Here is a 24,417-nt window from a genome sequence, read left to right as displayed (position 1 = left end):
GTCTTGGCTCAATCTATAGCATTCTAAATTTAAAAAAAAAAAAAGAAGTATACACACACACATACTTAAAAGCAAGAATTGATAGTACATGCCTTTAATCCCAGCACTTAGGAGGCAGAAGTCGTGGGTTTCTGGGTTCAAGGCTGGCTGGGTCTACATAGCAGGTTCCAAGCCAGCTAGGACCATAGTAAAAACCCTGTCTCAAAAGATTTTTAAAAAGATTTTGAGAGTTTAAAAAAAAAAAACACTCTCAAAATTCTTTATTCTGACAAGATGAGGAACTTGGCCTCAGCGAGCCAAGCCTGCCTTCCACAAGCATCACAGCCTACAGGCGCGCTGCAGAAAAAGCAGCAATTAAAACAGTCCCCAGGCCAGGGCTCCCACCGTCCAGGTGCCTGCTGTCCCCAGGGTGCAGGAGAGCCTGTGCTGCTAGTCCTCCAGCGCAGAGCTCTTGGCCTCCACGTACTCCAAGGCCTTCGCCTTGACGGCCTGGACGTCCTTCTCTGTGCCGTGCTGCTTCTCATAGTCCAGGTAGCGCTTGAAAAAGAACTTCATCCTCTTAGGGGCCAGGCTCAGATGAATGACCCGCTCAAAGATGTCCCTATGAGGGAGAACAGGGAAGCAGTTTCCTTAGGGTCCCTACCATGTGACCCCTGGCTAGCACTCCCCAACTCACTCTCAGGTATGGGGTCTCTCTAATATCCAGCACCCCATTTCTTATTTTTTATCATCAGTATGAACTTCTGACAGAGACAAAAGACTTGGCCTGCCTTAAGTTAAGGACAAACTCCTGGGTTGGGAACACACAAGGACAGAAGCAGACTTAAACTCATGGCCTGTAGGGATTGTGGGGACAAACATGAGAGCATGCCTGTGAAGGTTCCATCCATGAGAGGCTGGCAGTGTGAGCTATGTGGGACCACAAGCCTCCTGGTTCCAGGTACAGACCAAAGGTGGAAAGGTGCAATCAAGGGGACCAGGCAGCCATGTCAGAGCTGGTTTTCAGTATCAAGTCAGACAGCTAGGAGCTGCCAGGGAGCGGCTAAACATCATCAACATGGCCAAAGCCCCCTTACCACCCCACACTCCAACAGGAGCCAGCCCCGGTCTGTCATCCCCCTCACCTGACTTCTTTCTGGCTTCCATGCTTGATGGTCATGTCGATGTAGACCGACCAGACGTCTGTGCGTTTTGGGTAGGTGCTCAGCGTGTTTTCAAACATGGCCTTAGCCCGCTCCACATCCCCGAGCTGGAACTCTAGCTGGGCAAACTTGACAATCACATCCACATCTGTAGGGAAAGGACAAGTCAGAGCCAAGACAACCTAAGAACCTCGCCACAGCACAACCATCAGCTTTTCTAAGGCAGAGCTATGATCTGCCAAATGCCACTGTAAGTATCTATCAGTCCTGAGTGTGTTCCGGAGGTAGGAAAAGCACTCACGCTCCTTGGTGGGCAGGCACTCCAGGGCTCGCTGCAGCACACGGTGGCTGGCCCCAGCCTGACTCCTCCCCAAAACAAAGGCACCATATTTGATCCAGACAGCCTTCTCCTGTCGGAACCGCTTCAGCATCCGGTTGTACAGCTCACCAGCTTCCTGTGGGAAAGACACAGTAAACTAAGGAGCATGGCACTTCAGAGGGCCAGTAGACTTGGCTCACTGATTCTAGGGGCCTGAGGAGACTGGGAAGATCTTCAGGAGAGCACAGTGTAGTTACATAGAATACCGGGAGCCTCCCTAGTAATCCCTTGTGTATTCTCACCTCTGTGGGGAAGGGAAAGGGCCTGAGGCTGAGATGTGATATCATGGGGAACCCAGAAGGTCGGGTCCTCACAGAATGCTGGCCCTGGCCAGCATCTGGAGCAGCTAGGCATGGAACGTAACACCCTACCGTGAACTTGTCGGACTTGGTGTAGATGTCAGCCAGATGCAGGAAAACCTTGAGAGGCTCATTGTACTGCACAGCTCGCTCGAAGACCTTAGTCAGGGACTCCTGAGAGCCGTACATGTTTTCCAGGTTCAGCAGTGCCACCCACACGTTCAGCTTTTCCTGCTCCTCCCTGGAGGCAGAGTGGGCAGAACATGAGCTCCACCCACTCAGCGTTGGATGCTCAGGAACTATTTCTTTCTCCAGGCAACAACTGTATCCTCAAGCCCACTGTGAGTATAGATAGAGACGCTGACTCATGCAGCTTACTGCAAGGGGAACCTGTGCTCCCCATCTTTTACTGCCAAGATTGGGGCTCCTGATTTCTCCCTCCATTCCTGGAACGAAGCCTCCAGATTACACGCTGGGCCTATGTTCAAGCTGGAACAGAATCTTGGGTCTGATTCTCTCCACCAATGAAGAGAGCAAAGCCTAAGGCAGTCATCCGTCTACACTGGGCTTCAGAAAGCTACCTCTGCTCTCCTGAGACCAGAGTAACCCCAAGTAATGCTGAGTTCTTCCCACTCCGCTTGTGTTACTGAGAATCTTGTCAGCAAACAGAGACAACTAACTGTCGCCATAGCGATTTCATTGAACAGGACCATAAAATATTAATGAGTGATCTGTTTTAGGTGGCTCCACTTAATAAGACTGAGCCTGAAAGACCATGGGCTACTTACTCCTGGCCTGACCAGGAAGAAATGAGGCATGGTGGCAAACTCTGTAAGCCCAGACCTGAAGGAGATGGTCTTCAGGGCCCTCTCAGCTACAGCCCGGGCCTTCTCAATCTCGGTGGCCTGTAGATGGAACGCCATGTACTGCAGCCAAAGGATGGAGCTGTTGGGGGAGCTTAGCACCAGCCGGTCAAAGTCATCTGCAGACTGCGGCTGCCGCCCGGGGTCCATAAGTGCTTCCTCAATGCGTGACAGCTCCTTCTCTGCCTTCTGCTTCTCCAGCTCTCTTTCCTTCTTGCCCTTCTTCTTCTGTTATGGAAGGAAGAAAAGTAACTTGTCTGCTCCTTCAAGCGCAGAGGGATCTGAGTAGAAGCCATGGGTTCACAGGACAGCCCATAGCCTCTACCCAGGAAGACACTTAAACCAGAAGAGGGCATCGGAGCTAGGAATGAGGAGTTTCTGCAAGAGATGCAATGTCGTGGGAATACAGCACCTTGGCTGGGTGTGGCTGCTCATCCTCCTCACTGTCTGAGCTCTCGTCTCGGAGTGGTAAGACTGGAGTCAGAGAGTCGAGCCCCACGTCCCAGATGAAGCCTGAAGAGAGGTGCAGCCGGGGCACCTCTGTGGGCTTTGTCGGCTTGCCCTGCAAGGTCAGAAAACAAGGAAGCACAGGCCAGGCTGTTTCCTGTCCCCACCTACTGCCAAACCACAAGCCTGCCTCCTTTGTCTCTCTGTTGAGGGAATAGCAGTGACTTGAAAATGCTCTAAGTCACTTAGACAATGACTTTCTATAAAGTGTAAACACACGCACACATGTGCAAAGTAGGAGGTCTGGAACAGAAATACTGAGGGTGCCAGGGGTTGGCAAAAGTGAAGAGGCGCTGCCCCATGGCTGAGACTCCCAGAGTCCTCTCCACTGCTTGCACTTCTGAGCAGCGTGGGCTCGTCTAGGCTGTGCCCTCTCTTTATCTGCCCACCTCTTTCATTCTGTTCTTGATAAACATGTTATTAGTGTTAACAGACCCAGTCCTCCAGGAGGGAGGCTGGCTGAGGCAGCGATGCTTCATCACCCACTGCTTTACAGAGAACCAGGGTGAGCTGGAACAGCTCAGGAAGCCAAGGAGCTCCTCCCCGAAAGCCTTCCCTCCACTCAGCGGTGAGCCTTACCCTGGGAGGCAGCTTTGGCTCCTCCACCTCATCCTCTCCTTCCCGGTAGTACACTTCCACACCACTGTCGTCTTCTTCTGGTGCCCCAGACTTCTTTGGCCTCTTGTTCACTAGTTCCTGAAATGGTAGGGGTGTAGGATGGGAGGGTGCTCCTCGCCCTCATGGTGCCTGCTCAGAGAAGGCTGGGCGGCCGCAGCTCACTTCTCAAACACTTGTTATGGGTGAGGTGAGGTGAGGTGCTCCCTGGGGGAGGGGGACTCACCTGCTCGCTCTCAGACTCCTGGCGCTCCCGCTTGCCCTGCCCACCCCTCTGTGACTTCTGGGGTTCTTTCTTTTCCTGGCTGGACAACCCGGACACCTCTTGCCTCTTCCGGTTCTTCTCTTTCCTTTTCCGGATCTTCTTCTCTTCTCCTTTCCTCTCCTCTTGTTTTGGAAGAGGTGGCTCTGGGGAAGCAGAGAACAGATCCGGCTTCCCAGTGTCGCTGGGAAGGAGCGACAGCTCAATCAGGTTCTTCGTGGGGTCCACGCTGATGCAGGAGGGGAAGAGGCAGAAAGTAAGAGCAGAGGTTGACTGGGCACCTGCAGACCTTGCCTCGTCAGCACTTAGGCCTTCTTTCCTTGTCAGTCAGGGCCCGGGCCCTGGCTCACCTGCCTGAGATGCTCAGTATTCTCAGAGACAGTTTCCACCTGCTTAGTGGAAAGAGCCAGGAAGCATCTAGTATGGATGGGTGTGCTTGATCGACAACAACAGAAGCCATGTCTACTCCTCAACTAAGGCTGGAATTGAGGTCAAAGGCTTCAGCTGAAGGTTTTTACTCATCTGAGCACTACCTACATCATTACCCCATGCCTTTATGTTCTGAGTTTACCTGAAAACCTCCTCCCAGGGCAGGGCGCTCATCAAAAGGGGTCTGATTCACACCAAAGAAAGAGGGACAGAGAGGGCAGGGAGAGAAGACACTTACCACAGGACCTTGGCAGTGACCAGCTTTCCCTCAGGGAGGCCTCTGCTATAAAGCTCTTTCTCAGGTGGGATACACTCAGAGACATGTGAATTCTTGGCCAAACCCAGAACTGAAGGTCCAAGGCTGAAAAGAGACGGACAAGAGCCCTGTAGTATAAATACAACATATAGTATAATTACAACCCCACCTAGCGCCCCCCCCCCCCCGCTTTTACAGGCTCAAACTTTGGGAGGATATATGAGACACTGGATCTTGGCATCCAGGAGGATAAAGTTGGTTTTGGAAACTGGAAACAAACTATCATATATAACGAAAGTATGAATTCGTATTTTATTTGAAGTACTGAAAATCCAACCCAGGCAAGCTAGGCAAGGGCCCCATCAGTGAACTCTGTAACCCTAGCTGGCCTGGAACTCAGAGACTCTCCTGCCTCTGCCTCTGCCCCTGCCCCTACCTCTGCTGGGATTGAAGCTTTGTGCCACAACCCAGCCCCCTAGTTATCTTTTATGCACTCTAGCACCGTGTCCAAATCACAAACGGCTAAACGGAGAGGAGACACAAGAGCGGGGAATTGGCAGTGCCAGGGCTTAGGAACATGATGTGGCCACATTAAGACTCAGAGCTTAGAAACATGATGTGGCCACATTAAGACTCAGGAAACTGGGGCTGGAGAGATGGCTCAGTGGTTAAGAGCACTGACTGCACTTCCAGAGGTCCTGAGTTCAAATCCCAGCAACCACATGGTGGCTCACAACCATCTGTAATGAGATCTGATGCCCTCATCTGGTGTGTCTGAAGACAGCTACAGTGTATTCATATATAATAAATAAATAAATCTTTAAAAAAAAAAAAAAAAAAAAGACTCAGGAAACTGGGCATCGTGGCATATACCCTTAGTCAACACACTCAGGTCACATGACAGGTGAAACTCTGTGGGTTCGAGACCAGCCTGATCTATTTAGTAGGTTACAGGACATCCAGAGCTACATAACAAGACCCTGCCTTCAAAATAAATAAGACAAATAAATAAATAAACAAACAACACAAAAAGAATCATGATCAAACACAAGAAATCCAGAATTTGAAACTGAAAATGTCATTCTTTTTCCAAAACACCAAACAAGAAATAATTCAAAACTTTAAAAAAAAAGAAAAGCATTTAAAACTCTTGGACTGGAGTGATGGCGCCATGTTTAAGAGCACTTGCTGCTCTTCAGGTCCCAGGGTTGGCTCTCAGCACCCATACGGTGGCTCACAGCCATCTGGACCTCCAATTCCATGTGATCTGGTGCCCTCTTCTGACCTCTGCATACATCAGGCACACAAATACACATGCACAAAAAACACTCAAAGATAAAAATACGTATTTAAAACTCAGAATTTTACCAACTGGTAATGCACAAGCTCTCCTCAATTCTTATCAAAGTTGACTGGGGGGAGGCGGCAGCAAGCCCAGGGCCAAGAAGGCAGCTTGGGAAAACACCTGGCTCTCTGGATCCAAGTCCCAAAGCCTGTGCCTGGCTCCGGTACTCACCCTATGATCACACCACTCGACAGAACAGATTTCACATAGCCCCGCAGGAGCTGCCCCTCCTTGACATCCTCAATGGAGTTGACTTCTGGATCTTCTATTTTACTTTTTGTCTCTCTGTTTGTCCTAAAGGAACACAAGGCTTACATATACATGCCTTTAACCACTGATGCTCTCCCCAGAACACCTGCAACAATCATACTGTGTAAGACTGTCTCTGCACCTAGAGGACTGTAATGTACAGAGTCTAGCCTGCTCACTCCTGTAGTCCTGCCAGACCAAGACTCTGTGTCTGACAGCTAGCTATGCAGAAACAAGCTGGAGAGAAGTCAAATTTAAAGCCTGACCTTACCCAGTGGAATGCTGGTCAGCTCCTTCTATTCCACACTTACACCCCACCCCCCATCATGAACCCTGGGACCAGACACCCGCCCTCACCAGTATCATCTTGTTACCTTGAATACCCACATTTAGGTAAGCAAACCATTCCCTTCAAGACAAGAGCCTGGATTCTTCCAGAAACTCAAATGCCTCCCCCACTCCCAACCCATGACACACACTTAAATAAAAACAGTTCAGTGTGTAGAGACGGGCAGAGGAGGAGGAACTCAGAGTTCTATCCCAGGCAAACGCACTATAGCCCAAGTCCGCTGAGTTGTTCCTTCTCCTTTCTCAACCCAACACCAACACTCACCTGGATGATCGCAGTGACAGAGCCAGCACACGGTGTGCCGTGGACAGGACATAACATCTGGAACAGGCAAAGGAGGAGGACACACTCAACCATCAATATTTCTGGACACTCACATGCACAAAATTAAGACAGATGTTTCGTAATTCTACTCTTTAGTCAGGTAGGTGATATGCTGCAGTCGGGAACTCTCATGACACGGGGTAGCAAGCTCATCTCCAGTCAACTACATGGCCGTGAGGTGACAGAACGGTGCTCTACCCGACACTATGTGCATTCTCAGCTTCTGCTATCTTCAACTTATAAGTTTATCAAAGCTGAGAGAGATCAGTACTTATGAGACAGTCCCCACAGTAATTTATAACTGTGATCTCCATAGACAGAAAAACCGTAGAAAACATGACCCAGTGGGGAGGAGCCAGACAGAGCAGCGAGAAACTTGGAAGAGGGAAAGCAGGATTGACTCTCACTAGTTCTCATAGTAGCTCAGGCAAAACTATAATTCATAGTCCTTTATCACTAAGTAGAAACAGAGAGGATTGGAGGTAGAAAAGACCATGGTCACAATTCAATGCAAAACATTCCCACAGCAGGTATGTGCTTCTCACAGGCACCAGAGCCCTTGATGCTGGAAGTAGGCTTCAGGTGCTACCTTGAGGCAAACGATTTCCTACTCACATCTGACAGAAGAGAATTTTAATTGCATGCTACCCATAGGCCTGGCTGTCATAAAAGTATTCAAAATGACTATGTTGCTAAAAGTCACACCCTCACTTCGTAAACTTCAATAAGGCAAGCCAGAGATGACCCGTGTGTCTCTGGGATTCACTGAAGATCTGTCTTCCGCCAGGCTCTGGGTATCTCTGTGCTGTTGGTTTGGATAAATACTTCACAGCTTAGGTGGATGTCAGGAGCTGGGACATTGGAGACGGGGTTGGGCCATGACTGCTTTCTAGTCTCCCAGAGGTATGCACTCTGCTTTGTCTTGGCTGGCAGCAGGCTACACACCTTGAGATCTGGCTCTTCGAGGCCACTTTTCTCAGTCTGCAAAAACGGCCTTAGAACTTAAGTGGGGCTTGTGGTGCAAGTTGTACTCCTTGAATCTGGACTCCTAGATCCTCTAAGGAGGATCGCAAGTCTGAGGCCAGCCCAGACTATAAGACCCTGTGTCTCAGCTCAGAACCAACCAACCAACCAACCAACCACAGATAATTCCGACCCAGGTTTGTTTGTGGGTACCTGAAACGGTTTATAAAGTCTGCACCCCCAAGGTTGCTACCCTTTTACAAAAAAAACATGTACAGATTCTTTTTTTTTAATTAAAAATATAAACATTTCAAATAAATATAAACAATTGGCTTGGAAAGCAAGAGCACAGGAAAAACCATGACGAGACAGTATAAGGAGTACAAGTGAACAGGCTGGAGGCCCCTCAGCAGTAGAGTACTGTCTGTTCTTGCAGGGGACCTAGGACATAGAGAGCAAATGTTTAGCTCCAGTTCCAAATCCAATGCCCTCTTCTGGCCTCTGAAGGGACTGCATGCACACGGTGCACTGACATATACATATAAAATCAGTATTTTTAAAAGTCTAACTAAAAAAAATGTAAATTAAAATGAAAGATCAATTTTTGCCTATTCCATGACTAAAATAAAAATTAAGAATAGCCAGTCTGGGCTGGAGAAAAGGCTCAGCAGTTAAGATTCTTTCTGAGAATTCGGGTTTGATTTCTAGTAGTCACATGATGGAACTCCAGTTCCAGGGGATCCAATGTCCTCTTGTGGCTACTGGGGGCACCAGGCATCCACATGGTACACACATACACACGAGTCTCATACATATAAAACAAACCAAAGTAAACAGATCCAGTCTTACAATCCTAACGAGGAAGCAGAGGGATGCAGTCACCACTGTTAGGGGGCTGTAAGTGAAGGACACTTTTGAAAACATTTAATATCAATTGGTCCATTAAACTTACTTCTATAAATGTATTTCAAACTTGCATAATCCAAAAATGCACAAAAGACCGGCATTTCAACATTACTGTCTATCAGTAAGAACTGATTAAATAAGGCTAGATAAAAGTGGTGTGATACAAACAAATACTAAAAATAAGATGAAAGAACAAGATATTAGCATGAAAAAGAAATTCATGATAAACTGCTCTGAGAAAAAAACAAGTTGCAAATAATATGTAAAGTGAAGTTCCATTACTAAATTATACCCACATATGTGTTCAAGTCTGGAAAGGTCAGAGGTTAAAGTATACATGACAAAAGCAGGTAGGAGAAGAAGAGACAGAGACTTATATATTGGAGGTTTTCTTTCCAGCAAACAAAACAAACAAAACAAAAAGGCACAAAACAGGTTTAAACTTAAGATGCTTATCATTAGGGAATGGATAAAGAAAATGTCATATACACACAAAGAGTATAATCTTAATTATAAAGAATAAACTTACATCATTTATAGAAAAATGGGTGATACTGGGGTTCATGATAAACCAGACTCAGAAAGACAGGGTTACACACACACACACACACACACACACACACACACACACACACACAGGACATGAGAGTGGAAGGGACTGTGGAGGGAGGAAGAGGGAAACGATAAGCCAGCTCAGCAATTATAAGCACTGGCTCTGAGTGCCTGGCTCAATTCCCAGCACCCACATGGCAGCTCACAAGCACCCATTACTCCAATTACAGGGGTCTAATGTCCTCTTCTGGCCTCCGTAGGTACCAGGCACCCATGTGGTTCACGGACTTACATGCAGGGAAAACACCCATACACAAAAGATAAACTAAGAAAAACAAAAAAGAACGGACGAAAGAACAAAACACCCATACACATGAGATAAACTAAGTAAAGCATAAAAGGACAGACGAAAGAACAAAAGGGGCAACAGGAGCTGGGTGGACGGACAGGGCACACATTCCTTATATGCAAAATCTAGATGTAACTGACCCGTGACACGGAAGCAGAAGGGAGACTGCTGGGGGAAGTGCTGTCTCAGAGCAGCCAAGGAGGAGAGATGGAGAAGGTAATGGACGACTGTGGGCAAGGTACAATAATCTGATGTGTGAAAAAATCATAATGATAGCTGTGCCCCAGCTGCTCTCTAATTAGTGCCACCCCTAGCTCCTGGGCTCTAGCTCAAGGAGAAGATGGGTCAAGTACAGAGGACTCTATGCCATGGTTCCTGTAAAGCCGACTGTTGACAAATCCATGCACAGGAGAAACTAGCCACTAAAGATGCTTGCAAGAGTGCACCCTCTATCGGCAGAGTGAAAAAAGTGCATCATCACAGAAACAATGGATAAGCTATGTAAAATTAGTTGCAACTGAGTCTATTATGTCTTCATTCAGAGGAAGAAAGTGAGACCTATCTAATTGGCTTTTTTCAAGATGTCAACTTGTACGCTATCCACACAGAACTTGTGATATTTATGTTAAAAGATACCTAGCGGGCGGTGGTGGCGCACGCCTTTAATCCCAGCACTTGGGAGGCAGAGGCAGGCAGATTTCTCAGTTCGAGGCCAGCCTGGTCTACAGAGTGAGTTCCAGGACAGCCAGGGCTACACAGAGAAACCCTGTCTCGAAAAACCAAAAAAAAAAAAAAAGATACCTAGCTAGCACTTTGTATGCATGAAGAATATGCTTGAGAATCAGCTCAGGGGGCTAGAGAGGTGATTCAGTGGTCTTAGGGTACTGGTGAAAGGAGTCAGGCCCCAAGAGCACATGATGGAAGTAGAGACCAACTCCCACAGACGTCCTCTGAACTACACACATGTCCTATGGTGCATGGAAGCATTCATCTTCAATCTTGTTTTCCTCTCTTTCTGCCATCCATCAGTAGTTCTAAAGTTAGTGATAGTTTTCCCTATGGAGTTAAAAGGTACCTAAGTATGTGACGGCAGGAGAACAGGGACAGAAATCAGGGACTAGCAGCTTTTCCTTTTCATCTGTGAGTGAAATTAATAAACATAGGATGTTCCAGAGAAAAGGCTTTGGCCTTTCAACTTGGTAGCAATTTTAAGTATGCAAACCTGATAAATTTTTCAGGGCGGGGAGGGGGAGGGAGGACTAGAATCTCACACACACACACACACACACACACACACACACACACACACACACACACACCACATCACATATCAGATAAAAGAAAATCCCATCAATTCCATACATAGGCAAAAGAAAAACTCCATGGCTCACCTGACAATCTTCTGGAGGCAGAAGTCTTCCAGGGGTGCCTCAGAGTACGAGTCACTCACATGAAATATACTGACTTTCCCCATCTTCCCAAAAGGGAAAGAGACGGTCAGTCCCTGGTTGGGTACCACCTTTAACACTCGGCCCATGGCTACTTCCCCTTCTTCAAGTCTGTAAGGACCTGGCGGGAAAAGGAGACAACAAGAAAGCTGCTCGTAGCCTGGCCTACTATAGCCTGCCAACCCAGAGGAAGTGGAGGCCACCCAGACTTGAAAAGCTTCATCATAGCTTGAACCCATGACCCCATAGTCACGAGACAGATAATCCCTTCAGAAAGACCTGAGAAACCAAGTTTAGAAAAGGAGACCTAAGAGCGATAGAGTCACACAAGTGAACAAAGCCCAAGGGAAAACCAAAACCAAATAAATACACCCTCTCCCACAATGCTCTGCTCTGGCTTTCTGACACTGAAGGTCTCTCATTTTGGTAGTATCTGAAGCCTCCCACCCCAGTCCCTCTCTACCCAGGTACCAAGTCTTTCCACACCTATGAGTGACAGACATAAGAAAGCCCTGGGGACGTCTGGGCCAACGACGGTGGCCCTGATGGCCTGCCCAATCTGGAACTTCTTGTCTGGGTGTTTCAGAACCTGAAAGGATTAAAAAAAAAAAAAAAGTTCTAATGTTACCATCAAGGTTTGTCATTTACCTATAACTTCTAAGTTCTCAGCCTCCTACTCCACCAAACCCCACATCTGCTCAGGTACCCCACCTAACCCATGTGAACTCTGGAATCTTCTTTGCAGATACTGACCTTGAAGCTGAGGGAAGTGAGCAACAAGGGGATTCTCCCTCGGATGTCTGGTCCAATGTCCACTTCAAGCCACTTCTTCATCACATTGTACTGTGTGGAGACAGGGCAGATGTAAGCACACCCTTGGCTGGCCCAGCACTAAAATGAACTCTCTTAGGAACATTGGAAAGGATGAAAATCTCCTCATTTCCCCAAGGAACAGGAATCCATCCTGTGGCCCCACCCACCTCCACATCTCATGGGCTTCAGTCAGTCAATGCCTACACAGATAACCAGCGCTGTGCACAGCATGTAGAAGTCCTGCAAGCTACAGGAATATACTGGCTAGTAACAAGCACAGAAGATGGGAGATGCCAACCTTTTAACAAGATTGATTGATTGATTGATTGATTTACTTATTTTATGTATATGAGTGCTCTATCTGCATGTATACTTGCATGCCAGAGGAGGGCATCAGATCCCAGTACAGATGGTTGTGAGCCAGCATGTGGTTGCTAGGAACTGAACTCAAGAGCCCTAGATGAGCAGATAGTGCTTTTAAGTGCTGAGCGATTTTTCCAGACCCTAGATGCTGACTCTTCAAAGGGTACTAGGCAGAAGGAAAATGGACAAACCAGGCACAGGAACCAGCATAATACAGAAAGGAGGAAAACCAAAGATAACTGCCATGGTGACTGGGATATGAAATGTGCAAACAGCTCATGAACAACCTTATGTGCTGTGTTAAGTCATCTGGGATTATGAATGACATGCCAGAAAGATGATTATGGAAGAGACTCTGGCAAAGAAAGACTTCATGCCAGGTATGGAGGTATATGCTTTTAATACTTGCACTTGAGAGGCACAAGCAGGGGGATCTCTGAGTTCAAGGCCAGCCTGGTCTATATAGTGACTTCTAGACCATCCAAGCTGTAAAACCCTGTCTCAAAAAAACAAAACAACCAAAACCAAAACCAAAAAACCCAAACAGTGGAGAAAGACTGGCCTTTCTTAATGCCTCTGGAGAGGGCTATGAAGCTGAGTGGGCAGTACCTCAGCATTCCCTCTGTCTAGCTCACAGCATTCATGTCAAAGGGAAACCTTGGAGTGGCTATACCAATCAGACTTGATATCAAAGTGAGTCAGTCTCTGGATAGCTCGTTCTGCTCAGCCAAGGCCACACTTGTTCCATGGAGCGGTCTGGCCCTGCAGCGGCTCTATATTGAGGTCAAGGCCTACCATATCCTGAAACAACATGTCCACTTGGTTCTGGGCAGTATCAGGTCTGGTGCTGCTCATCATGTCTTCCACTAGACAGCTGCAATCAGCCATCTAGTGTCTCACATGCTGCTTTAATTTCTCCATCCATAAAAGCAGAGACCCCCAGATTAACATCACATCCATTGACTTAACCACGCAGGCCATCGACTTGGTCATTTTGCCCATTGTCATAGTTTGGACTCTGGCAGCCACCATACTGACCTATTTACTCATTCTCAACCAATTCATTGCTTGGTTCTTCTGGCATTATCTGTACTTATCTTGAAACTTCCATACTGCTTTCTGACAGTCTTTTACATTTTTGGTCATTTAAATCTTTTCCTCTATATTACATAGTTTTAAAGATTTGTTTATTTTTATGTGTGAGTGTTTTGCCTGCATGTATGTATGTGTGGCATGTGCATGCATGGTGCCCAGGGAGGTCAGAAAAGGCTGAATCCCTGGACACCCAGAACTGGAGTTAGCAGACAGCTGTAAGCAACCAGGTGGGAGCTGGGAACTGAACCTGGGTCCTCTGGAAGAGCAGCAATGTCTTAACTGCCGAGCTGTGTCTCTAACTCTCTGTACTACATTTTGGTGTTCTTACTCAGTTCAAAGTTTCAGATGAACAGACTATCTTCAAAGGCTGGAAAGACAGCTCGCTGCAGTCAGTGACCAGGGCAGGACAGGCGTAGCAGGGAGACTGGAGGATCTAGTCTAACGCCTCTGCTCCCTCCGCCACTCCTGTATTTGGATCCCACCTAGAGACAGGCTTTTCGGAGCAGAGGCCAGTGTCATCACCCATAGTCCCACATGGCAGACTCCGAATGCCCAGGGCAGTCTGACTGCAGTTTTGCCCACATTGCTCTGACGCTCTGAAGGAAGGTCAACCCTGCAATTAGGATAGCAACTACTCACCTTCTTGAAGAAGCAAGTCACAGTCTGCCCAGCCTGGTACTGTCTAATCTTCTCCATGGGGCTCACAGAGTGAGTGTTAAGAGCACTGTAGCCACCCTTCAAGTCACTGTTTGAAAAAAATCAAAAGAGAGTAAGCCAACCACTGGGTAGATTCTAACTTCAGAGACCTCCCCCAAGTGGCGGTGAGGGACTCAGCTATTTTCACTTTTATGGACAATCTCTCTCATTAAAGGAGAAGCTTCTCAATAATCAATCTGGGACTAATCATCTTTTCCTGAGTCATTAATCTATGTATAAACTAGGGGCAAACTAGTTCATGAGTCTTTCATAAACATAGTAAATAAAATTATTTTGGCTGTGTGTGGTGGTGAATGTCTTTAATCTTAGTTCTCAAGAGGCAGAGGCAGGTGGCAGTCCAAGACCAGCCTGGTCGACAGAGCAAGTTCCAAGACAGCTAGGGCACAGAGAAACCTTGTCTCAAAAACAAAAACAAAAACAAAACCAAGCAAATAAACAACAAAACTTATCTCCATTCATCTCATAGTACTTTAGCTATTGCTTTAGTTTGCAGAAACGCTCTTACAAACAATTTCGCTGAGCTTGACCACAACCTCATGTGTGAATTAAGCATAGACAGTAACTTGACTGTCTGCTGCTGAACCAGGAGCTGAAGTCAGACCTTAATTCAAAGCCAGGCATCTGGCCTCTGCTAAGCTGCCATTACCAACTTATTTTCAGACATGTAAAAGCAAGTGATGTGAAAGATGTCAATCCACAAATGACTAAATAAAAAATTATATATATATATATATATAAAAAAGACTTGCTAGTCCAACTTACCCACTCAGATGGTTTCTAAAACAAGACAAGACTCATTCACACACATGTACAGTGGTACTGTTAAAAATGCAAAATATGGCTGTATGTGACAGTGAATGCAGAGAATATTCTGACTCAGTAATTCCACACAAGAGAAACGCTTGCACGTGAGCAGAGAGGAATGAGATCAGTGTTGTCTGCTGTGGTGCTGTAAGAAGTTTTCTGTAATTTTAACGCAGATCAGAAACCAGCCAACTGTAAACCATCCTTTGAGAATGAGTACAGTCTGGCACTTTCATAGGATTAAATTACTATCATTTAAAGTGATGCACATATCCCCTGAGGATTTCTTTCAGTAGCATTGGGCTCGTGCATGCCCTAGATAAGTAGTCTCCCTCTGTGCAGCAACCAGCCATTTGAAACATCGTTTTACATGCAACAAGCTTTTGTTAGCCCAGTCCTGCCACACACAGAAAGCCCACAGAGGGCAGAAGCAGAGAATATATTAATAAAAGCCAATCTTAAAGTAAAGGAAACAGAAAAATATATTGTTAAGCCAGGCAGTGGTGGGTACAACACCTTTAATCCCAGCACTTAGGAGGCAGAAGCAGCCGGATCTCTGAGCAATTTGTTCAGACTGTCTGGTCTACAATGTGAGTTCTAGGACAGCTAACGCTACACAAGGAAATCCTATCTCAAAATACCAAAGGGGTGGGGTGGGGGGGAAATAAGAAGAAAAGGTTGCTAACTAAATATGACATCCTAGTGCAAAAGGAAAGACACTGCACTAGAACCAACACGCTGAAAGCGCTTCCTTATTCACAAAGATTGTAAACGACATAATTATTTAAAAACAAAAAACCAACAACCTGTAAAACTAAGGAAACCACATAAAAAAAAAAAGATATGCGGTCTATGCACCAAATATATTAATAATCTAATCTAATCTAAAGTTCATATGCTGAATATGAAGTTTCAAAAACATGGCCAGCAAATGGAACTCAACACCCCAGAAATAATCGCATGGCAGACACAAGCCTCTCCAGAAACTCTGATCCCTCAGGCTGCCGACCTGACACTACTCGGAAGTTATTCCAAAAGTCTTTCCATGACATCCCTTGCTCTGAGACCGACAACCTGCCAGATCCCAGGCTGACCCCAGGCTGACCCCATGTGGCATTCTTATAGTCACGTGTCCTCAGCATGGTTTACTGATGATGACCCATCAACCCCAAAAGGTTGGAGTCCTTTGTGGAAGAAACAGAAAGCAGGGTCAAAATGGTTATGATATGAGAACACATCGCCGTGGGGACCAGTCTCTTATACAGTGTTACTCTGCAGAACTCATCAGATGACCTACAGTTCCACGTCAGCTTTCTGTCACCAAGCACTGAAGTTGCACACACTGGAAGAATACGTATTCTTGGCTACCTGCTTACTTCAGAAATTACTGAGTTCTAGGAAACTGGGTTGAGACAGAAAGGTTCTTTTTGTTAGACACTAGCACACTTGCAAACAGTGTTGACATTCTACACTACAGCCTAGCCTGGCCTTCCATTTGTGGCAATTCTCCTGCCTCAGGCTCTCAAGTGCTAGGATTTCAGGTACGAGCCTCTATGCCAGTGATGTTCAACCTTCTTAATACTGTGACCTTAGTGGAAACCTAAAATTATTGTCATTGCTACTTCATAACAGTCTTAGATGACTCCTGTGAAAGGGTTGTTTGACCTCAAAGGTGTCATGACCCAGAGGCTGACTCTATGCTCACTTTAACTTTTATACATCTAACTAGCCTTAGGACGGTTAAAAAGAAAAAAAAAAAAAGTAGCCAAGAGCTTGAGGCTCATGTGTGGTTGCCACCCTCAGCATCTCAAACAAAAGTATGTAGTCAAGAACTTCTCTGTTCTTTAAAAACAAGCAAATTGTCGTCTCCCCACGAGATGAGATGCTGAGCTGGACCTGTAGGCAAGCTCTCAGTCTGCAGAGTCTCCTGAAGGAAAAAAGGCAGAGAGGCAACTCCATGAAGACACAGACTTAGTGTGTCTGGGTAGAGAAATAAGGAGACTTAGACACAGAGAGGCAAAGAAGTCCTAACACTAGTAGGCTCAAGAAGAACTCGGGGTTATTGGTTCCAAAGACCAGTACTCTCAATGAGACCACTGCTAGGTTTTCCCTCACCTTGGTCGAACACTCAGCTCCAGGATGGTCAGAACAAATCTGGGGTGACTTATTGGGAGAAACCTAGAGAGAAAGAAATCAAATCACTTCTTAGTATTAACATGATGATCCCAGATAACAACCTCTTTCTGCTCCACCCTAACCCAAACTGATTACCACCCACCTCACACCACCATACTAGGCTGACAAAGGTCCACTAAGAACTATCATATCAGGCCCTGAAAAGACTTACTTACTGGAGATCCTATGCTTAATTCTTGAACTTAATATTCTATCCACAGGCCAGATTTTGAACTCTTTCTTGTCTTATTATAGCTAGAAATCCAATTTGATAACACGGCAAGATTTAGAGTAAGGGGCCATTAAAACGGCTTGTGTGCAGGCAAGAAAAGTTGACTTTCTAACTGTCATGCATGGGTCAAAGACTGTGTGTGTCTGTGAGTGCATGTGTGTGTGCATGAACACACACACACACACAAATTGTACAAATAAAAGATGTGCCATGAAGGATGTACTATGAGAACTGCTGACATATGCTGAACAAGAGCATGAGGCAGCAACCTACTATGCAGGTAGCATACACGTTCACTTTGTCAGTTTCCCCAATGACCTTCCATGGTAGACTATGCCATTATTCTCACAAATTACAGAAATGACTCAGCAGGTAATCTGAACTTCAAAGCCAGGTCTAAGTTGAAATCCACCCTTTAATTGCTACATAATATTTAAAACAATAATAAGCTAAAGGATTCTGACTGACTACCTTTTAGTTAACTAAGAGAAACTAGTATTTACATGCAATCCCTGCCTATGCTCCCACTCTTCCTGTAATTGCCACAGTCCCCTCAAAGCCAGCCAGCCCCATCTCCCCAAACCTCATACTTAGATGTCTTCACATCTCGCCCACCGATCACTCTCGCAGTGACTTTCTTGCCAGCTTTCAGTGTGCTCATAGGAGAGGTGCCCACTGGGACATCATCTAGGACCCGGGAGGCATGGATACAGCCAACAAAGCCATCATCTAGAGCCACAACAGCATGTGTGGCCTTCACAGACTTAATGGTCCCGCTGACTTTGTCCCCAATAGCCAGGCTATGCCTCTTCTTAGATCTCAGAGTCAAGTCCTCCTCTTCCTTCTCCTCCTCCTCCCCCTCTTTCTCATCAACTGTCTCTGAATCCCTCTGAGCTGGCATCCTGGTCCTCTTAGAAGCTGGCCCTTCCACAGCCAAAATTAGACCGGTCACTCCTGGTTCTGTGGTCTTGAGGGTGAGGCAGACACCCTGTCCCACATGTAGCTTCTCGGAGTCAAAGTGGAAGGTATCGTTGAGGTGAGATATTAGAGAGAAAGCCACAAGGTGGCCAGTCTCCACCAAGGAGGCCACGGCAAAGGACTCCTCCAGATGCTGCACAATTCCCTGGTGTCTGCTGCTTTTTCTCAGCTGGAAAAGGGAAAAGTCATAGTCAGTCTCCCCACATAGTAGGGTTACCTACTCATGGACCCACATAGCAGTGTATGAAGAAGCTCCCTGATACCCAGGAGCCTGGGCTGTAAACAACTAGCTTTCCCTCCAGACACGGCTTTCCTTCCCTGAACACTCAGTGCCTAGCATCCTCAGAAGCCCCTTGCACTGGTCCCTTTCTTTTAGATAAGGTATTACTATGTAACCCACAGTGGTCTAGAGCTCAGAAGATTCCTGCCTCAGCCTCCCAAGAGCTGGGATTCCAGAGGTATGCCAGCATGCCTGGCTTTGGTTGTTCTGAATTTAAATTCCTAGGTTCCATCTTAGAACTCTGGGGGTTATTATGGTGAATCTGATGCGTAGCTCGGAGACCAACAGCAGCCTGCAGATGGGTCCTGCACTGCTTGTTCCCCACTGAGGCAGGAGACTTTACTGATAGCTCACCATGCACAGAGCACTCTGCTCTGCTTGTCACAGCCCCACTCTGTCCAGGCTCTACTGTGCCTGAACTTCACTTAGACACTAAGAGGGGAGGCGGCCACTATAACAGAGAGCAGAGTATGCTGACATTTCCTGTAACGCCAGCAAGAGGCCGAGGTAAGACAACCACTGAGAGTTCAGGACCACTGGATTTCTAGGCCAGCTTGGACCTGTGAGAAACTGTCTCAAAACAAAAACAACCAGAAACCAAAAAATGCTTGGGATAATGATCAAATGCAGACTGAACACACCTAACAGAAGAAGCTCACACCCACGCCTTTGAGGTCATTGGTACTTGAGACTTTAGGAGTTTTACACTTTAGGCATTTCAGGTTTCAGATCTTCTGAATTAAGACTACTCAATCAGTAATGTGTGTAAATATTCCAAAATTCAAGAGTCTCAGGTTGGTCTGGAGAGATGGCTCAGCTGTTAAGAGCACTGATGGCTCTTCCAGAGGTCCTGAGTTCATCCTATGCATTTCATTTTGAATGAGCAATACACAACCTGTACATCTTACCCAGAGAATATTTCTACAGATTTTGAGTGTTTCCTTAAGCTTATCCTTCTTAAGACAGGGTTCTGTATATAGTTCTGGCTGCCCTGGACCTCGCTCTGAGGACCAGGTTGGTCAAGAGATCTGCCTGCCTCTAATGGAGTAGAGGAGTATGTCACCATGCCCAACGCTCGCAGAGTCGTCAGGACAGAGTGTGGCCATGCTGCCTGGACAGCAGGATGCCCAGAGCAGACTGACTGTTTCAGATTAATTTCAAAAATTAGTTTATAACATCTTCAATATTTATTTCTAATAAAATCTAAATTCTGTAGAGAAACCCTGTCTCAAAAAACCAAAAAAAAAAAAAATATAAATTATATATTCTAATCTTTTAAAAAAAAAAAAAAAAAAAAAAAAAAAAAAAAATTCAAATTTTTCCATTTTTAAAAAAAAAAAAAAAAAAAAAAAAAAAAAAGCACTTGGAGGCCAAGACAGGAATGAGTTCAAAACCAGCTTGTCTCGAAAAACCAAAGACTTAGGTCGGGGTTGGTGTGGGGTGGATGACATCATATATTTACCAACATTAGACCCAGACAGTCCTCTGTTAACAACTGGATGGAGCCAGTCTGTGCCCTGTGAGCCAGGCACACATTTGCCAGGCTGTCTGGCTGAGCTCTGACCCTCCCGACCTGTATGTTCTCTTCACTCCTTACGGTACCTGATTGGCCATAAAAACAGCTGGATCATACAGTCTGTCACCCAAACCAGCATGAAAATCTATTAGCTACACAGGGCAAGAGTCAAACAGGAGCCGCCCCCGTCAGAGCCAGGCACAGTCCCTCCAGCTGTCGGGTCTCTAGACCGGGAGCCGCGTGGAGGTGGAGATAGATACACAGTGGGAACGGGACGTGAGCTTACCTTTCTAGCTTTCCTGTTCACCAAGTCCTGGTGAAGGGACACATGGACCTCCAACTTCAACATGTCCACATGTAGAACCACGACCTTCTTCTTCTGCCCAGGCTCCACCTCCTGCCCTGCAGTGCAGAGGCAAGCACAGCACAATCAGCCTTGTAGAACAGGGCAAGGGAAGGCAGCTCTCTGGGACCCCTCAGTACAAAGGGCAAAGATAGAACATTTGCCACATCTACATGGTTCAGAGTTAGGGAACCCAAGGTGGTCCACCACACATAGCTAAGGCTGGGCTGGGCCTTAATTTATACAATTTAATAACATAAAATCCCAAGTTCACCCAACTAAAGGAAAGGCTCTTCTATCTTAGTTTCTTGATGCTGTAATAAAATACTCTGACAAAAGCACTCATGAGAGCAAGGTTAAGTTCATCACAGAGGGGAAGTCAAGTCAGCAGGAACTTGAAACACAGACCAAACTGCACCCAGTAAAGAAGCAGAAAGCAAAGGATGCCTGCTGCTGTCCAGCTCTCTGTCTTTACTTACATAGTCCAGGAGCACAGGCCATGCCATCCCATTGCAATTAACAAGCCAAGATGTCCCCACTCCAGAGCCATGCCCAGAGGCTGACCCAGGTAATTCTAGGTCCTGTTCAGCTGAGCACTGACACTAACCATCAAAAGATCCACACACAAACATTTACTCTGCTGTCAATGGTCTTGATTTTCATCCACACAGGTAAATATGCTTCAACTGAACCAACTCATCTGCTACACAATCTTGGAAATTCTGTATCCAGCAGAGGGAGAAGCACAGGGTCTCATCAACCATCCATGAGGAGTAAACCCACCTGCCCGGTGGTATCTGCTGGCTCTCAGGATCAGGTCAGGCACAGGGAGCCCGCTGAACACCACTGAACCATCTTCCAACACCTCTTGTACCATGGCATCAAGGACCATCCCTGGGGTCATGTCAGCCAGTGTCTGGATCAATACAGAGTCTACCAAAGGCCCAAAGAAAGCAGGGATTAGTGAGGGACACTCTTAGCAATCCTTTCCTCTGGAAATGTGCCAGCATCATGGAGCAAAAGAATACTCAAATCACTGACACTGAAGGAGTGGGCTCACTGCATGTCCAGTGGCAGGCCAGGTGTGGTGGTGCATGCATTGAGTCACAGCACTTGGCAGGCACAGGCAATCAGATCTGTCAGTTTGAGGTCAGCCTGGTCTATGCACAGTGTGTTCCAGCCAGCCAGAGAGCTATATACACAGTGAGACCTTGTCTCAACAAGATAAATCAAACATAACACAAAACCAAGATCCTTTAGTGTTAGGCCTGAGTTCAGTCCCTGGGATCCATGTGGTGGAAGGAAATAACCAGTTCCCATAGACTGTTCTCTGACCTACACAGGCCTGCTGTGGCATACTCACATTCGCCTGCATGCACACACAAACAAAATTTAAAGAAGAAAGTGAACAGGTTAGTAAATCTACAGTGCAAACCCAATGTCACAGAATGCAGAGGAATTCTGATTCTAGAATAATTGCGGTGGCAAGGGGGAGTTTGCAGCTGCTTACTTACAATGACTTTAAAAAACAAAAACAAAACCTAGGGTCTCCTATATCCCAGCCTGCGCTGGAACTTGCTGTGTAGCTGAGGATGATCTTGAATTCCTGATCTTCTTGTCTCCACCCCTTAGGTTTTAGGATTACAAGTGAGTGCCACTCACCCAGTGTAAGTGGTGCATGTTAGGTAAGTACTCTAGCACACACACTCTACCCACAACTTTTTCATTTTGGAGGATGGGAGCAAGGTCTCATGTAGCCTAGGAGGGCCTCCAACTTGCTATGTAGCCAAGGATAACCTTGAACTCCTGATCCTTCTGCCTTCACTTCCCTCCCAAGCACCAGTATTATAGGCGTGTGCCATCCTATCTGGTTATGCAGTACTAGGGATGCCACCCAGGGTTTGTAGATGCTAGTCAAGCATTCAGGCAGACCTTCACCTTCATCTGGGTGGTAAACAGGTAATCACTTCATAAATACGTAATGCTCACTCCCACTGAAAAGCCTAGATGGGGACTATGGCTCAGTGGGAGAGCACCTGCCTAGCGTGCTTGACGGTCTAGGCTGGTTCATGTCTAGAACTACAAAAAGAAAAAGGGAGAAACAGAGAACAAAGGGGGAAAAACAAAACAAAATAAAACAAAACCCAACTCTTGCAAAGATGGTGTGCAACTACAGCCCCAAGGTACTGGGGCAGCTCAGGCAAAAGGGGCACTGCTCAGACCCATGGCTCAGGAACAAACTGGCCACACAGACCGTGTCAGCTGTTTTAGATTACGGAGCCCCACTCACCCTAAGCCAGGTACAATGAAAGCACATGCTGGTGCTGTGTGGAGGACCGTATCCCCTGCTCCCTGCCTCCACTCCACATGCCCCACCTTGGTTTCTCATGAGGCTGCGAATGCCCTGCAGCTCTTCCAGGCACTGGCACAGAAGGAGGAAGCTGGTGCTGGCCGAGTCCCCCAGACTGCAGTCTGACAGCCGCAGAGACAGCAACATCCTTTGCTTTGACTCATCCACATTGGTCACCTTAGCAACGACTGTCTGACCCTCCACAAAGTGTTCACTTGGAGTGGTTACGAACTTGTCACTCATGATCTGAACAACAGGTAGAAAGGGGGGGAGAGTCATTGTCCATTAAGACAGGCCGGGCTACGGACAAAGGGGGCCTGTGGAGTTTCCCCAGCTCTCTCTGAACAGCTTTATTCCCCTAACATAAAAAAGAGAGGCCCTGGCTGTGCAGCCTAGCATTTAGAGATGACACCCATTTAGAAGGCACACTGCTGGCAAGCCAAAGGGGACAGAACATGTTCTTGTCTCAACACCCAGGGGCAATGCTCCATCCTTCTTTTTCTGGCAGGGGATGCAGTTAGCCCCTCCCTTCTCAAAGTTTAGAAACTGAGGCTAGTGGAGAATTTATTTCTTGAGACAAGTCTCACTAAGTAAACCAGGCTGGCCTCCTAAGAGCTGAGATTAGGAGTGCGCCAGCAGGCCTGGCTGAGGGAATGTTCATGAGCAGTCTGTGCTTGCTCAGTGCTGCTTGTCACACAATTGTCTTCGTCCTCCAGACTCAGTTTACTCAGCAGGCACAAGAGGCTCCACTAAAATATGTCTGGATCTTTTCCCATCTGAAAAGTTTGTAATTCAAGGGCACAAAGGAGAGAAAATTCCAGGGATATACTAGTGTCTTCACACCTTAAAAACCATAGGAGGCTCTAAAACCCACACTGGGATCTTCAGGAAAATTTACCCCAAACATGCTATAAACACAAGTTCAGCCCTTTTTACAATGGAAACAGTCATCAATCAAAGCCACTGTCACCCAATACTGCTGTGTGAGAGACAGGCCCCTTCTCCAGGATATAGAGCAGATGGGAGGACCAACCCACAGGCTGCGCTCGCTCTTCCCGTGGCCTTCATGGCCTTCACACATTAAGTGGTTCCCCTTGACCTTCTTACAGCATTACAGTCTCCTGCTGCTTCTCAGCTCCGCAGGTCTTTGAGACCTCTCCTCAAAGGCCCTTGTGCATAGAACTGAACTTACAGTTTTGGGGGACAGTCCACTAAGACCTGAGGGGAACTGGACAAACACGCCATAGTCCTTGATGCTCTTCACAAAACCAATGAGCAGCATTCCAGGCTGTATTTCTGAGAGGCTCTTGGGGTCCTGGCCACCTTCTACTGTGGAAACCAAAGCTGGCTTCCTGCAAAGAACCTAGAGGAACCTTATTAAGGAATGTCCCAGAAGAAACAAAATGTGTATTGGTCCATTTCTTCTCTCTGTTCTACTGACTTGGGAATTACCATGGGTCTCCAGACAGAGAACTACAGCACGAGCAACACACTAGAGGTTGGAGAAGCCATGT

General features: G+C 46.7%; 1 protein-coding gene across 1 annotated transcript in view; it reads right to left on the bottom strand.

Annotated features, from left to right (window-relative positions):
• Positions 1–65: 65 nt before the first annotated feature.
• Positions 66–24,417, bottom strand: part of Pdcd11 (programmed cell death 11) — a 40,990-nt gene continuing 16,638 nt past the window's right edge. Inside the window, exons 16-36 of the mRNA XM_028774066.1 lie at positions 24,096–24,266; positions 22,930–23,149; positions 21,337–21,486; positions 20,497–20,612; positions 18,027–18,583; positions 17,145–17,207; positions 14,148–14,253; positions 11,991–12,080; positions 11,724–11,826; positions 11,181–11,358; positions 6,960–7,016; positions 6,269–6,391; positions 4,735–4,857; positions 4,032–4,296; positions 3,770–3,886; positions 3,096–3,245; positions 2,664–2,911; positions 1,893–2,061; positions 1,444–1,597; positions 1,125–1,290; positions 66–601 (exon numbers count right to left, since the gene is read on the bottom strand). Of these exons, the coding sequence (XP_028629899.1) occupies positions 430–601; positions 1,125–1,290; positions 1,444–1,597; positions 1,893–2,061; positions 2,664–2,911; positions 3,096–3,245; positions 3,770–3,886; positions 4,032–4,296; positions 4,735–4,857; positions 6,269–6,391; positions 6,960–7,016; positions 11,181–11,358; positions 11,724–11,826; positions 11,991–12,080; positions 14,148–14,253; positions 17,145–17,207; positions 18,027–18,583; positions 20,497–20,612; positions 21,337–21,486; positions 22,930–23,149; positions 24,096–24,266 (3,498 nt within the window). The 3' untranslated portion in view covers positions 66–429. The remainder of the gene's footprint in view (positions 602–1,124; positions 1,291–1,443; positions 1,598–1,892; positions 2,062–2,663; positions 2,912–3,095; positions 3,246–3,769; positions 3,887–4,031; positions 4,297–4,734; positions 4,858–6,268; positions 6,392–6,959; positions 7,017–11,180; positions 11,359–11,723; positions 11,827–11,990; positions 12,081–14,147; positions 14,254–17,144; positions 17,208–18,026; positions 18,584–20,496; positions 20,613–21,336; positions 21,487–22,929; positions 23,150–24,095; positions 24,267–24,417) is intronic.

The sequence above is a fragment of the Grammomys surdaster genome, unplaced genomic scaffold (assembly GCF_004785775.1).
Source record: "Grammomys surdaster isolate TR1022 unplaced genomic scaffold, NIH_TR_1.0 66, whole genome shotgun sequence".
Taxonomy (NCBI): Eukaryota; Metazoa; Chordata; class Mammalia; order Rodentia; family Muridae; genus Grammomys; species Grammomys surdaster.
Note: the sequence above shows the minus strand (reverse complement) of the source record. Positions and strands in the feature narration are given on the sequence as shown.